The sequence below is a fragment of the Heliangelus exortis genome, chromosome 3 (assembly GCF_036169615.1).
Source record: "Heliangelus exortis chromosome 3, bHelExo1.hap1, whole genome shotgun sequence".
NCBI classification, from domain to species: domain Eukaryota; kingdom Metazoa; phylum Chordata; class Aves; order Apodiformes; family Trochilidae; genus Heliangelus; species Heliangelus exortis.
The window spans coordinates 51519957-51535687 of NC_092424.1; the positions used below are offsets into that span (position 1 = coordinate 51519957).

The following is a 15731-nucleotide window of genomic DNA, read 5'->3' on the forward strand; positions in this document are numbered from 1 at the left end:
TTATTAAAATGTCAGAACTTATTCTGCAGAAAACTCTACTGCAATGGAAATTAAGGGTGTCCAATATCAAGCTATTAACAGTGTCCGTTCAGCCCTTTCAATGCCTGCCTTGTGCTCTCTAGTTATCTCTTTTTTTTTTAACTGATATTCATTCCAGTCATCCATGGCTGTAAAAGAGATAATCCCTGACTCCCACCTAAATCCCTGAACACAGAAGCTGATTGTTATCACAAAAGAAAGTGAAATAGTTACTGAAAAAGGATAAGGTGATAATACTCTCACCCTGAATCCAACTGGAGGCAGAGAGAGATTTCATTTAAATCATAGCTTTTTAAGGAGTAAGAAATTTGTGTGTCTGGGCAAACAGTCTAGTCAAACTCCACTGTCATAACAGAAGTAGTACAGATTTTTAAAACACCTGCATATTTGACCAAGCCTGAGCACAAAATGTACATGCATTCCTATCTTTCATTACGCTGAAACTAATCTTAAGCTAAAACGTACAAAACTATCAGTCTCATGGTCTAAGCTGTCTATCACTCTTCTTATTTTCTTTCACATAACTAGAGCTCTAATAAAATAGCTTTTTATTTACATATGTGTGTGTTTACTTACAGATAACATATATACACAAATAAGTGTATAAGTCCTAGAGACTAGCATTTAAAATTCCAAGATAGCTATAAATTAATTATGATGGATTTTAAACCTATATGTGGGTCACAGGGAGAGTTAAAAATGTACTAAAAATTATGCCTTAGCAGACTGAGAATCTGGATTTGTGTAACCTACTTTGTGTAACTGACAAGAGGAAAGATGAAATCTAATTTAGGGTGAAGACCAATGCAAACAATGTCTAGGAATAAACAAAATCAAAACAAAACCCACACACAATCGATTGCTTAAGTTCTCATACCACTGCAAAAGCAAAGAGCTGCCTAGTGAAAGATCAATACACAGAACAAATTCAGAATACACAAGTCAATTTGTAAGAAAAAACTGGCAGACATTTTTCTGTATGAGAAGAAAACAAAATACCCAATCAAAGCATCTGGTGTATAATGAGACAAAGACAAAACATCAGATCATAATTCTCATTTTGAGAACAAAGAAGAAAAAAGGATGTGGTAGAAAACCTATATTAAACTACTAGTTCTTGTAGTTGAGAAGAGGAAAGGCAACTTGGGGAACAGCAGGTTGTTCAGCCTCACCTTGCTTTCTGGTACACATACCCTTGGAATACATTTTTAAAGATAAAGAGAACCAAAAGGTAGTTGTGAATATTTAACTTGGATTCACTAACTTGACAGTCTTTTACGACAAAATGAGTGGCTCCAGGGGTGACTTACTTCAGTATGGCCTTTGACACTGTCCCCCAGAGGATTCTCCTCTGAAAGCAGAGAGAATGTGTGCAGCATGGGCTGTAAACTAGCCCATACTAGACTGTATTACCAGTCTCAAACACTAGATCAAAGTCTGGCTTACAGACTGCCATGGGTGGAGTATACTCCAAGAACTGGAGTACTCCAAGGATTGTTGATATTTGAGCCCAAACATCTTCAACATCTTCATTAATGGCATGGGTGGTGATAGAGAGAGCTCCTCAGTAAATTTGTGGATGACAGTAATGTAGGGGGAACGGCTGACAAAAGAAATTGCACGCTTAGTTCAGAGACACTTTGATGAACTTGAGGTTGGAGGTAGAAGAAACCTGAGAAGGCTCAGTACGAAGTGCAAATTTTGTGCCTTGGGGAGAAAGACCCTGTTTCTCAGTACAGGCTAGGAAGAGATGGGCTAGTGTATTTAACCTGGCATCCACCATAACCAAGACATCATGAATAAGCAAACCACAGCACTGGCCCACATTAGGACTGTGAACGATCAAGTTATTTTATTATCCCCACCTAACTTGATGCTAATGAGGCCACATCTAGTGCATTCGATCTTCCCTGTCCCCACCTACCATCAAGTTCACAAAGCAGGAATTATCCAAGGTCTAGTGTAGAGCTATTATGATGTTTAGGGACCTAGAGCACATGTCCTTTAAAAAGAGGTTGAAGGAGTTGTGCTTGTTTTAGATCGACAAACAAGAGGCTAAGGGCTAGTCTAACAAAGGCCTACAACCATTTAGAGTAGAATTAAAATGACTGTAGAGGCAAATGCTCCTCAGTAGTGCCACACAATGTAAAAAGGACAATGGTAACAAACTGAAAGCTGAAGGTCTAGATTGGAGTTTATAGAAAACCTTGTCAGCAGGTGGTGATGCAGCACTGCAGTTGGCTCCTAGATTGTCTGTGGGTTCTACATCTTTTGAGTTTTCCAATGCCGTGGCTAATCCAGCCCATAGATACTGTGCTGCTTCAAGTAGGAGGCTGGACTACTTGACCTTCAGAGATCCCTTTCATCCAACTTTTCCACAAAGAATGTCTAAAAAGCACCAACCTGAAGAAGTGCAATCCTGTCTGTAAGCCTGTCCTCTGTCTCTTCCACCAAACCAATAGTGGGGATGCTCCCTTCAACAGACTCCAGCTGTCTGGTAAGTTCCTGGTAACCTTCATCCAGATGCATCCAGGTCTGCAAGTGCAAATTATCCGTGTATACAGTGAATACTGATGTGGATGTCTAGAATTTTTATTATTTACTGTCTCAAATTGAAATCCTATATTTACATGGTTGTGAATGTACAGAAATAACAGTACAAACATCTAGTGAGTCTACAAGACACCATTTCTATCTAAGACTCAGCTTTTCAGAACACATGGATAAAAGCTGTCATGTTGTCCTTGTCAGCTAAAGCTAAGCATCTCTTTTAAATGTGTAGGAATACAACTTATGCCACCTGAAGGTCACAGCAGTTAAATAGAAAATACTAAATGTAAATATCAGTGTCGTGTATGTATGACAAAAGAGACAAATGTCCATCAGTTCTGTCTGAGCACAGGAAAGCAGTATTACAGAATATCCTGGTGGCTGACCCCGATGTCAGTACAGAAAATAACACAGAAATCCTCACCTCTAGAATGTATTCTAGCTCCACACCTCGTTTATGAGCCAACTTTAATACAGCTGAAGCTTGTGTCAATAGCTCTGAATGTGACCGAGTTTCCTTCAAGGGGGCAAAGCTACTCATCTTTCTAAATAGAGTTTCTGTCAGGACCATGTGAGACTCCAATCCTTGAAAATATTCCTGAGAAATTAGAATGTGAGAGAGATGGTAAAGAGAGATTAAAATAAAGAGATTGTGCAATTAGCACTCAATAATTACCACTAAAACATTTTTAACACTGTAGCAGTATAATCAAGTAGCTGCAAACATACAATTAGGTAAACTTTTAACTCTACCAACAGTCTGCAAAATAAAAATAATAAAAAGGACAATGGCCTTTTTAAAGAAAGAAAGAGGTCATTCTTTCCATGCCAATTCAATCTTAACTCTCATTCCAAAATCTAAAAGAGCTTAGAGCTCATACATACACCACCAAAAAATGCTGCCTAATTAAAAAATGTGGAAAAGCCTTGTTATATTTTGTGGGTGCTATCAGCAACTGTCAATTTCTGTTTAAAAAATGGAGTGGTGGATGAAATTCCTATGTAGCATGATAGGACAAGCATAGGAACTTGTTACTGAAATGAGGAAGAAAACATGACACACCTGCCCTCACCTCCAACAACGCATTTCAATATTACCCAGAACAGTTAGTTGGTTCCAATTTAAAATACAGTAAGTTTTAACATATCATTATTTAATACTGGCCCATCATCCTGAACAGCTATTGAACGCTTAGCAACAGAAGGTTAGCAATCTGCTGTAGGAAAGCTTACAGTCATGATTACTCCTGAAACATGTCACAGTTTATGTCAATTACCTTATGTTTGTCAAGTAGTGATTGAACCTCTTCCTTGGAAGCAACAATTATCTTCTGGTCACCAGCCATCTTTTCTTGACCTGTTTCCAACAGGTCAGCCAGGTCTTGCAAAGCCCTTTCATACTGCCTCTTAAGAGCCAGATTCTGATTCAGGTCACTCCGTCTGGATCCAATGATCATCATCAGCTCATCATACATATCCTTGAGAGCAAACAGTAGTAAGAGTGATTCTTATTTCACAACTTACACATATTTCTGTAAGCAACCCTACTGTCCCTGTATTCCTGGGTGAATACTAGCAGAATAACATCTATTCCCCAATGACTCCTCATCTATTCCCTCAAAACGACTGTGCAAATATACTGATAACTCATCATTTAAACAGAGGAAAAACAAGCAAGACCTTTCAAGTATATGAATTCGAGAACAAAGTTAGGAGAATCACAGAGGCTTGTTTTAGGTACCAAAGGAATAGGGTGATAGGGCTGAATTTATCAAAACCAGACTACTGTGTGACTACTGCACAATGAAGATGCTGCTTACATTTTTTTTCTTATAATGCAGGGGATTGGATATCATGGCTACAGACTATAGGCATCTCAAAGCCACATTTGTCTCCCCCTCCTGCCCCAGCAGCTTTCTGATAGCAAGATACATATAACATAGTAAAAACCAAACCAGGCCTAAAATAGCAATATACTCTATATAGAACAGAAAAGTGTAGAAAAAGTGTCTATTTCAGAGTGCACACATACAACCAAATTACAAAACAAGACAAAAAGAACTTCATCACTTCCCATCTACTATTCATCATCTTGTATGCCTCAACCATGAATATGAGAAAAACCTTTTCTTCACCTGAACAGGATTACGTCCTTGTTTTGGTTTTGAGAACTGTATTCTCAGAACATACATTTGAATGTGAAGGTAAGCCCATTATAGCAAGGCAAGACATACAGAAAAATAAACCAAAATATCTTGACAACCATCCAGTGCTACAGCCAAGTATTCACACTAAGACTGCAGCTTTCCTAGATTTAAAGAGATGATTATGAGAAGCACAGCTGTCAAAAAAGCAAAAGGAAGGATTTTCTAAAAACTGAAATCAAAGGGATGGGGTATGTACACATAATCTGACAGGAAAAAAAAAAGAAAAAGCAGGAGGTTCTAGGACCAAAAAGATAAAGAGCTGGTTAAGCACACATTTGCACAAAATCTTTGTAAATAATTTTTAACTGTGGTACTGTTTTGTTGACTTCATAAGTTTATGGTCCAGCTTCATATAGGTTTTTTTTGTTGTTGTTGTTGTTTGTTGTTTTTTTTTTTCTTTTTCTTCCAATTCATTATTATTAAGCTGTAAACCTCCTTGATCTTTCCTAAAGCATTTCCCTTCCTCATCATCAAACCGATCACAAAGGAGTTTCAAGAGCCTTATAAAAGTTCTAGATCAATTGCCCATATGTATCTACTAAGGTTCTACTACTTAGGTGTGTTCAAAAGCAAGTCTTACTGAAAGTATGCAGGAACAGAGGTATTCTGGTAAAAGGAGAACATTTCCAGTTTCAGTTCAGTTTTTACTTATCTAACCTTCTTCATCTCTCTCCTTTTGGTTTATGTGTTTGGGTTTTTTTTTAATTTAATTTTTTTTTTTTTTAATGATAGGTGTGAGAACTAAACCCAAGATTACAAGATACTGGTGAGAACAGAGCTCAACCTTCACATGGTTAACTTTATCTGCACAGGGACTCAGCAAGAGCTGAAAGAAAACATGGTTCTGTGTTTTTATGATTAATACTATCAGTAATAGAGATGTTATAAAAATTAAAAATTAAAACATAGAAAAACCAGATGAATAAGAGAGAAAACTGTATTTTGTATACACTGAAAGGTTTTTAACTATGCTTCCCTGAACCACCTCAAGAACAATACAGAGGAGCATATTACCTTTGATATAATCAGAGAGGTCTATCATGGAACTTAAGAACCATACCTGAATCTTAGACAGCTCTTGCACAGAGGGTTGGTCAATTTGTAGTTTGTCTACACGCTGCTTTAATTCATTGATTCCAGTATCTAATTCCTTCAAACCTTCTTCTGCCTGAAGTATGACCTGTATTTGAAAATAACATCATTTAGTCTGAAGTTTTGATAGCAGTACTGTAGCTGCCATACAGTAATATTCTTTTCTGGTTTCTGCCTGAAGTAATAAGCAGTCCTTCGGCAAGCTTAATTTTAAAGGATAATATAATAAGAAAGTATTCTTTCAAAGTTGAGAAAGCCAGCCCAGCTCATCTGTTAAATACAATATAACATTTTTTAATAACAAGCTGTTTTAGTATCAAACATTATCTCATACAAAACCTTGTTGTGAAGCTCCACACCTTTAATTACATGGTATAGGTAAAAAAGGACTATTAACTTTCTAACACTTTCTCTTAAAGCATTCATTTTATTAGCACTCATTTCTGTCATATCTGAGCACCAAGCAACCAGACATCACAGCAGAAGACATGCATGATGCAGCTCTGAACAGTTCCCTTAACAAGTCTAGAATAGGGACCAAATGATTGTAAAGGAAAAGGACTTGTACCTCCCCTTTGTACTTGGAAAATAACTGAAAGCACAAAGGTTTGTGTTTTCAAGTGTCTGCAGGAGACAATTTGACTTTTGTCCATGAAAGTTACAAGAAAAAAAGTCTTTCAACTAGAGGTCTCTCCTGAATTAATGCATGTAACCTATAATGAAGTTAAAGGCACCAAGTAGACTCCTGTGGACTTTCTTGGAAACTCCACACCCAAATGCTTAAACTATATTTGTGAGTAGAATTCCTGACTCCTACTAATGTGAAGTACACTTAATATAGTCACTAAACTTAAAATTTATGCAGCTAAATTACCTGGCGGATTAAGGACCTTATTTTCACTTTGAAGGGACATTTTGTATTTGGTTTTTCATTTCATTTGTTTGGTTTGCTGTTGGTTTTTTTTTTTTATTTAATTTATAAACACATGCAGTACACTGTTGATACTAATTTTCACATCCTTTATGTGAACACATACATTCTCCCATGAAAAGCAACTGCTCTCTACAGTTCAGTTATACCTGGAATAGAAACTTCTCTTCCCCCCTCCCTGCCCAGGTAATAGACATTTGGTAATACCTGCATTTGTTCTGTTTCTGGTCTCTCAGATGCCTCTGCTAGTTTCTGTAGAACTAAATATTTGTTGTCAGCCACTGACGTAAACAGGATCTTCAGATCATTCTACAGGAAACAACAATACATCATTCTTGTATAGTTTATTCCATCACTTATGCTCTTAATTTAGGTTTCACTTTTTAAGGCAAACTTTTATCATTACAAACAAGCCAATATAACAAAAAAGTAAACTAGGGTTCAGGGCTAACTACACATTGCAAATTTTAGAGTACCATACCAGACACCTACATATTAACAATTTTGCCAACCTGCAATCAATTTGTTATTCATGCATGCATCCTGACAAAACTCTTAGTATTGGTAAAACAGAAAATAATCAGCACATTTCTCTAATACTTTTAGTATTATACAGCAGTGCGTTTCTGATTTGTTTTATTTTGTTGTTTTTCATTTGGTTAGCTTTTTTATGCAGTAGTTCTTTTAAATATCGAATATTTCTGGTGTAACAATAATGCACAGGGTTCTAATCAGCTTGTCTCCTTTCTTCAGCAAAGGAAGGGCTTTTATTGAAAATGGTTGACATTATTTTCTTTTTCTTTCTGTAGTAACCCATGAAACTATGATCCTAAACTAAGACACCAGCAATGTATTTTCCAAACTTTTAGCTGAATTTTATGTTTTCTTCATTAAAAAGAATTACACCCTTTGTATCCCCATTTGACATGTACCCCTGTTAATTCCTTCTGATTGGCATCATACCTTGAAAGACATTATTTGCTGGAGCCTTCCTTTCATCTGATGGCATCTCTGGTTTACTGCTGACTCCAACAAGGTCAGTCTTCTCAGGAGACAATCCAAAGTGTCTTCTATAATATCTCTATTATCACCATTCTCAGGAAATATCTGAGTAAATAATTTCTTGTTCTTATCCATTTCTTCTGTTATCTCTTTGATTTCTTTGACAAGAGACTGATTTTGCAGAAAACAAAATAAAATTACAATTAGCCATTCTAGAAATCAGGCAAACATATTGCAATAACCGTTGCCAATTTTACAGCTACTTAGTGAGTTTTTTTTATACTATTAATATGCACACACTATACAGTTTTGCAACCACAGTATTTCTGATAATAAAAAACCAAACCCAGACTGCTCTGAGCAGTTAATGAAGAACTGCAGCCTGTGGGGAGGACTCATGTTGGAGAAGTTTGCAGAGGGCAGTGTCCCACGAGGGGGGACAGTCTCCCTCTGAGGAGGGAAGAGCAGCAGAGAGGACATGATGAACTGACCACAACGCCCTCTCCCCATCTCCATGCACCATTGGGGATGAGAAGGAAGAGAAAATCAGAAGTGAAGTTGAGACTGGGAAGAAGGAAGGGGTGGGGGAGAAGACATTTTAAGATGTGAGCTTTATTTCTCATTATCCCACTCTGATTTTCATTGGTAATAAAATTAAACTGATTTCTCCAAGTGGAGTCCATTTTGCCAGTGATGACAATTGCTGAGGGATCTCCATGTCCTAATCTCAACCCATAAAGCTTTTATTTATGTCCAACTAATGAGGGAAGTGATCATAGAATCACAGAATTTTCAGGGTTGGAAGGGACCTTTAAGATCATCCAGTTTCAACCCCCCTGCCATGGACAGGGACACCTCCCAGTAAATCAGATTGCTCAGACCCCTGTCCATCCTGGACTTAAAAACTTCCAGGAATGGGGCTCAAGATAGGCTGGCTCTGGTGGGCATTTTGCCCACCAGGGCCAAGCCACCACAATTCTCCACACAGTGAATAAAGTTCTAAACAGTAGTATTCACATTCAGATTATGACAGTGACATGTCACTTATCTATTATACCAATATATTTTTTTTTTTCTAAATACTAATGAAAATGCACCCTTACTGGCAATTTAAAGAAAGTCTTATTTATGTATTGCTTACCTCTTGCTTGCACAGTTGTGTTTCTGTTTCTTCCTCTGGCAACAGGGCTGTAGCAACAAAGACCTGTTCTTCCACACCATCTAGCCACAAGGAGGTGGCTGCAACACCATCATATAGCTTCTGTTCAAGACGTGGGCTCTCTTTCACCCGTCCAGCCTGGGCAAATAAGGAACCAAAGAAGCTGAGAGCAGAAGTACAAGATATTCTTTCTAATATTTGGATTCTGATATTTGGAATCTAATACTTCTAATTGCTTTGGAATATTTAATACTTGGAAAAGATTCCCAAGGGAGAATCCCCAAGGGAGAGCTAGAAGAATTTTAATTGTAAATGTGATTGGTGGATGACAGATGTAAAGATAATTGAAATGTTACCTCAGATGACATAACCTCAAAGGCCTGATTCAATTCAACCAATACCGGTGACACTAAGGACTTATCCTCATTCTCTCCTTCCTCCTTACACAAAGGCATTCCAGGTAGCAGTCTGTTTGGCCTGCTATAAATCTGCTGAGAGACAAGTATAATTAGTCTTGCTTATTAGTGTGCTTCTACCACACATTTGGTACAAAATTCAGCTATACAGACTCTACTGCTGACTGAGATTATTACCAAATAATCTTCCTGGCCCTCCCATGACTGTTCTGTCAGGAATATCTTTTATTAAAAACTGGTCAGCTGGAGGTTCACTTAGAAGTGCAGAATAAATAACTTGTGGCCAGAATGAGCAATGACTAGTTTTTACCAAAAAAATAATTTATTACTGGTGAACACTAGATATTGAGAACTTTGGAAGCTGATTTCAATGTGGTATTATATAAGGAAAAGAGAACTTGGGTCTTTTAAAAATTAAATGGAAGATGCATGTTAATACAGATCTTGGACTGTTCCCAATTTAGATGACTAATCCCTGTTTCTTTCAGAAAAATTCTGAGGCTGAAACCACTTGCTTCTTTGTCAGATACTCACTAAGAACAAGTACTGAATATAATAAATATCCAAAACGTGAGAATACCAGTTTTTCCTTTCAGTTGTCACCAGAATACTGGTCAATTTCAGAGTGATGATTTGTTAACAGAATTATCCTGGGTTATATAAGTGATGAAAATCTGCCTGAATCCTTTCTTCCATTCTTTTTTTTTTTTTTTCTTTTTTTTTTTCCTTTTCACTTGAGTGGCAGTGTTAGTGACAATATTTAAGAGTTTTTATAGGTGCCACAAAAATAAATTATTCCATAGTCTTTGCATTAACTACATCACCTTTACCCATCTGCTCTGCACATAATGTACCTCATGCTGTGACAGCTGGTCTTATGGAGAAAATGCAGAGAGACATTAAAAATAGTTACCAGCTGTTCTTGTTCCAAAGATTTCTGGAGCAGTCTTTGCTTGGTATTAAATTCCTGGTTCAGACTTTCCCATTTCATCTTCATCTGTTCTTCAGATGATGGTTTCTCTCCTTCCAAGACTAGTTCCTCAGATAGCATATCAGGCTTCTCACTGAATGGCAAGATGCATAAAGGTTTAATAAATACAAAAGTTGTAACAGCATAGGATGTTTATTTCTTCTGTCAATTAAGAAAGTCTACTTTTAAATTGCTACTTTTTAAACTTTCACTTTTTTGTGGGATTTTTTTTTGCTTGTTTGCTTTTTCTTGGTTTTGGTTTTGGTTTTTTTCCAGGAAAAAAGAAAGGTAGGAACCCCAAAACACAATAAATATATACTACATTGAAATGTAACCTTTAAGCAAGCTTTACTTCAAAGCATGAAATTTAAAACAGTTTATCTAACTCCTTCCTCCCCTACTTTTTCAAACTGCCATACATGCCCTGATATTTTAAGGGAGGACAAGACTAGGAGTTTGGCTTTGGTAAACAGCGAATGAAGTTCAGCATATTTTGATTTATTTTTTGTTTGTTTCTATGCTATGAACATGTTGTGGCAGAAGGAAGCATCACATAAAGGAAACAAGTAATTTTTGTCATTATAATAAAAAGCCATGTTGAACTAATACAAATGCTGAGGAAAACAGCTGTACTGAGCTGTACTGAGTACAGCTTATACCCTGTATGTATAAGCCTTAGTTCTGCTGCCTCAAGAACTACCTTCATGTTCTAGGCTTCAGCATGCTGGAGGAGACACAAGGATTGAATACTCCATCATTACACTCAGTGCTGATAATTTTTATATATATATATATATATAGATATATCAATTATCAGCTCTGAGTATATATATATGTACACATGTGTACACATGTATATATGTACATATGACACTATTCACCCTGGTTTCCTCTTTCTGAGACCTGATCCTTCCTGCTCCCTCAAGGTTTGCATTGGCAGGAGGCAGTAATTTTCTTTTGCCTTTGCTTGGGCAGTAGACTCTCTGAGCTGAGTCATTTATAGTCATCTACTTCCCCCAAATGGGCAAGTGTGGAAGAAAATATAGACCACAAACAGAACTCAAAATATGCAAAATCAAAAAAAAAAAAAAATATTCACTAACTGCAGGAAAAATTAGCAATGAATATTTCATCTGAGAAGTTCTGGTTACAATGACAGACAACGGTATTTCAGAGATGAGTGTGTGATTTACACACCAATACTGGACCATAAAGATGCAGTAACAAATCCTCTGCTTGTCTAATGAATCCTATTAGTTCGCAATCTTAGTGTGATGCTTGATAATAAGAATAAAGGGAATTTCTAAATGCTAAAGGTGATGTACTAGCACAAAAAAGTTTGTGTAACTGTACTGTCAGACTCCCAAATTATAAGCCAGGACTCCCATATCCTCGGTGATGTATAAAAATGATAAAATGAAAAGTAGGTGATTATATGCAGAACATGGATTTAAACATAAGGATGACAGTTTAGAGTCATAGACATTTACTTTGCACCAGAACAAATGGAAGCACACCTTATACACAGGCCCTCTGAAGCAACTTGCTGTGTTAGTAGTTCTTCTCCACGGCACGCTACTGACCGAAGCAGATTCTTCTGCTCTTCTAGCTCTTGTTCCAGTTCCTAGCAAAGCAAGTTACATAAAACAAAACAAACCTCAAGCAGATTGGTTTTGCCCTGGAAGGATAAGGCTGCATAGCATGACAGTCATGCAAAGATAGCTGAGTTATTTCTGATATGGCTTGCTTAATCACCAAAAGCAATGCAAAATCTCCTTCCACCCAGGGACACTGAAATATTTGGTACATAAATTGGACTGTTGAACTAATCAGCAATGCATTTTCTGGACACTAACCTAATAAGGATGTCTGTGAATCTTTGCTTCTTTAAAGAAAATGTTGATTAATATTTTTAAGAAATAATGTCATCTCCTTACAGTAAATTTAAGCATGGATTCAGATTAATATACCAATGAACAATGGAAGTAGAGAGTAACTAAGCTGACTGCAGTCACCCAGGAAGTCTAAGTCTCAATAATAATGCATTATCGTTAATGAACAATAAACAGTGTAAAAATTAAGATTTCAGTGGAAATATCAACAAGAATGTATCAGCTATAGTGCTAAGCACAACCTAATGAATAGAGAAAAAAAACTGCAAAACACCAACTTTCTGTTGCTGCAGGGTGCTCTGCTGCTGCTGTGAGCGAGTGGTTCTTGCTTGTGCCAGCCATTCTTGAACACTGGGGCTTTGTGAGGAAAGAAAGTCCAGATCACTCTCCTCCTTTTCTTGCAAGGATCCCTGCTTTAAGAGAAAGAAATAAGGATTTCACAAACTCTTGTATTGCTAGAGAGCTGGCAGGTCCAGCTTATCATCTCAAAACCACACGTAGTGTAACCTTCCACTTCTCAAGCTGCTAGCTCACAAATTCTGAAGTGAGCAATGACTTCAGATTTCTGTTGTTCTACTGATTACTGGTTACTAGCAAGAAGGCATCTGTAAAAACAAACATTCACCACTGAGCTTAGTGGAATCAAACACCAGAGATCAGAAACCATGGACTGATATGTTTCCGGAGACTCGTTCAGCTGCTCCTAAAACCCAGCAGTGGTCTGTAATTGTAGGGTATATCTCTAACCAGCCATTCAGGGAATCAATGGATTGTTTCTGTCAGGTGTTTTTGCCCTAGGTGAAAATGAGAGAATTCTAGTTGTCATTCTGGTCAAAATTATTTTATCGTAACTCTACCCACAGCTGGCAGAAACAACAGTCCATTAACAGCAGATTATATGATTTGAACAGTAAAGACAGTAAGAGACCAAACCACAGAATGCTATAGTAGAACAGCAAAAGCGACAGTCCCTTCACTTCATACTTCTATTGATATGTTTTTCCAGCATAAGTGATTAAACAGGCCTTCTATGTAAGGAAAGCAACAAAGAAATTACCTTAATAGCTACAAAAAAACTGCTTCATCTGAAATCCACATTGGCTATAAATTTAAATTATTTCAGTGGCCAATATATTCAAATTCAGGGATTTTAACACACCAGGACTAATATTAAATACAGAATTGTTACAGGCCTGGCCACGTAGATCTACACACCTCTCTAGATTCATTTAATGTTACTTGCATGTACGTGATGACTGCAGTGTTTGTGCTTTTTTTCCTCGCCTAAGCTTTAAGAGCTTAAGATGGGGCTTAATTTGTATCCTGTTTAGTTTATATATGCCATTTTGATAGGACTCATATTTTCCTTGGGATCCAGCTCTTATTCTAAATAGAGTAAGTGCCAAATATTTCAGATTTACAGCAGGCTCTGCAAAACAAAAAGATGTTCCACTTTCCGTGGAGCCATTGTCTCAAATCCATCAGGGAGCAGCCTCTTGCCTCACCTGGTGTTCTTTATACCAACAGCAGTGTTCCTGGCACCAGGCAAATTTCAACTGGAGTTGCAAGGACTGACTAGTGTTAAAGGACAAACTTCAAGAGGATCTAAATAAACAAAGAGGTACTAGGGCTGGAAAGAATGTTTAGCCTCTGCTCTATGAAACAGCTTTTTTCGCTAAGGATTCAGTTTGCAGCTAATCTGTGACACTTTGCTTCATAGGAACAGGTTTATATAACAGCTCACATGGTTGGAGTGTGAAAAATTTCATTCCAGGATACCAGATAAGGCAAAGAAAGTACTATGTGAAGGATAAAGAGGGTCTAAAATTTTAATTTTTTTATTAAAATGAGAAAAAAGCAATATTTCTGGAAATTATATCTTTTTAAAATCTGCTTCATTGTATGTGCTCTAGGGACAATAGCTGCCCAACTTGTTAATTCTTTTGGAAAACAGTATCTAGTTCTTAATTGCATTTGGACAGGCTGATTTCACTTAGATTTTGAGTCTGCTCTGGGAAGAGAGTTGAGACGCTACAATTTTGGAATTATAGTAAAACAAATAGTCTCACAGTTTCTGCAATAGCAAAGAGTGTAAAAGGAATTATGACATTCGTGGATGCAATGAGGCCTTGCAAATCTGCTGCTGTGCATACTTTTTACATCAAAATTGTTTGTGAAACAGATTCTATCATTCCCAAATCACAGAATGTAAGTTTGAAAAACACACTTGTGTTTTAATTTGAATTCTGTCTGAAGGAAATATATTGCATTTCCTTTAAAAAGTCTGGGAAATAAATGCTTCAACCTGTCTGGGACTATTCACTCCAGAACAGAAATAACTGGAAAATAAAATGCTGATTAAAATGCACAAAATGGTGACAAAAGGAGTTCAGAGTTGTACAAACTTCTATCAGGCATAGTTGCCTTGTGGAACTAAAGTTATCCCTCAAACAAACACACACTTTCTAATAAAAAGAAATGAAAAACTATCTGTTATCTTTTTTTTTTTCACTGCAGAATCCATTCTATCCACTTATTTTATAAAAATTCTCTCATTGTTATTGCTGCTAAGTCACAGAAGTTATTACATAACAGTAATAAGCTGATGTTCTATATATGTTTCAAAGTGCTTGAAAACTACTTCCTTTGGAATTAATGTAGTCTGGAACTCTCCTGATATACTTTGTTTCTGATTAGTTTCAATTCTGTGAAACTGAATAGTTTCTGATTACTTTCACTGCTTTATTGTATAATTACGGACTTGGTCTCCTAATTATTTTCTTCTGTTTCATTAGTAATAGGAGTAAATTAAATTTAGAAGAAAAAACAAAATTTCTCCAAGGAAGTCAAAGAATGTCACACTGATGAGTAAAAAACCTTTTGTCACAGGAAGAACAGGTATGTTGAAATATCACTTTAAGAAAAATATATGTCAGTCTTTATAATGGTCTTGGTCTTGCCCTATAACTTGCAGGAATAGTTTTCTGGTGGCAGGATGGTCTATGCCTCTGGGTAATTACAAGGTTATCAGAAAATCTGGCAACATGTATGGGCCCGAGTTCCTTACATGCATGTGCAATAGCACTTTTAAGCATGTAATGCTTCTCAGGGTTAGTAATGGCAGAAGATAGAGCTAGGGCATTTTTGGACACCTGATGCTCTGAATCCCAGTCCAAAGGAAATACTTCATGCCTTACAGTCTGGAAAAAACCATCATAGAATTTCTCATTTGAAAAAATAACTAATTGAAAATTTGAAGATTTTATAATGCCTATGCTTATTTTTTTCCATCATCTATGAGAGAAGTCAAAAAAGACTGCAATTAATAAAGAAGCTTAAGCACTGCATGTATGTTTCGTCTTAAATCCTACATCTGGAAATTATTTTGTTTTTATTTTTATATTAGAAAAGCATAAAAAAAATCTCCTTTAAAAGTTTAAGCTAAATCACATCATTGTACCTGCATACTTTAA

At 36.7% G+C, this 15731-nt stretch overlaps 1 protein-coding gene across 2 annotated transcripts in view; it reads right to left on the minus strand.

Annotated features, from left to right (window-relative positions):
• Positions 1 to 15731, minus strand: part of SYNE1 (spectrin repeat containing nuclear envelope protein 1) — a 299972-nt gene that overhangs the window by 68084 nt on the left and 216157 nt on the right. For both annotated transcript variants that reach the window (XM_071740591.1, XM_071740590.1), the window contains 11 exons: positions 12537 to 12671; positions 11884 to 11990; positions 10310 to 10460; positions 9337 to 9471; positions 8963 to 9118; positions 7783 to 7992; positions 7027 to 7128; positions 5857 to 5976; positions 3867 to 4067; positions 3014 to 3187; positions 2443 to 2574 (listed from right to left, as the gene is read on the minus strand). In XM_071740591.1, coding sequence (XP_071596692.1) covers positions 2443 to 2574; positions 3014 to 3187; positions 3867 to 4067; positions 5857 to 5976; positions 7027 to 7128; positions 7783 to 7992; positions 8963 to 9118; positions 9337 to 9471; positions 10310 to 10460; positions 11884 to 11990; positions 12537 to 12671 — 1623 coding nt within the window. The remainder of the gene's footprint in view (positions 1 to 2442; positions 2575 to 3013; positions 3188 to 3866; positions 4068 to 5856; positions 5977 to 7026; positions 7129 to 7782; positions 7993 to 8962; positions 9119 to 9336; positions 9472 to 10309; positions 10461 to 11883; positions 11991 to 12536; positions 12672 to 15731) is intronic.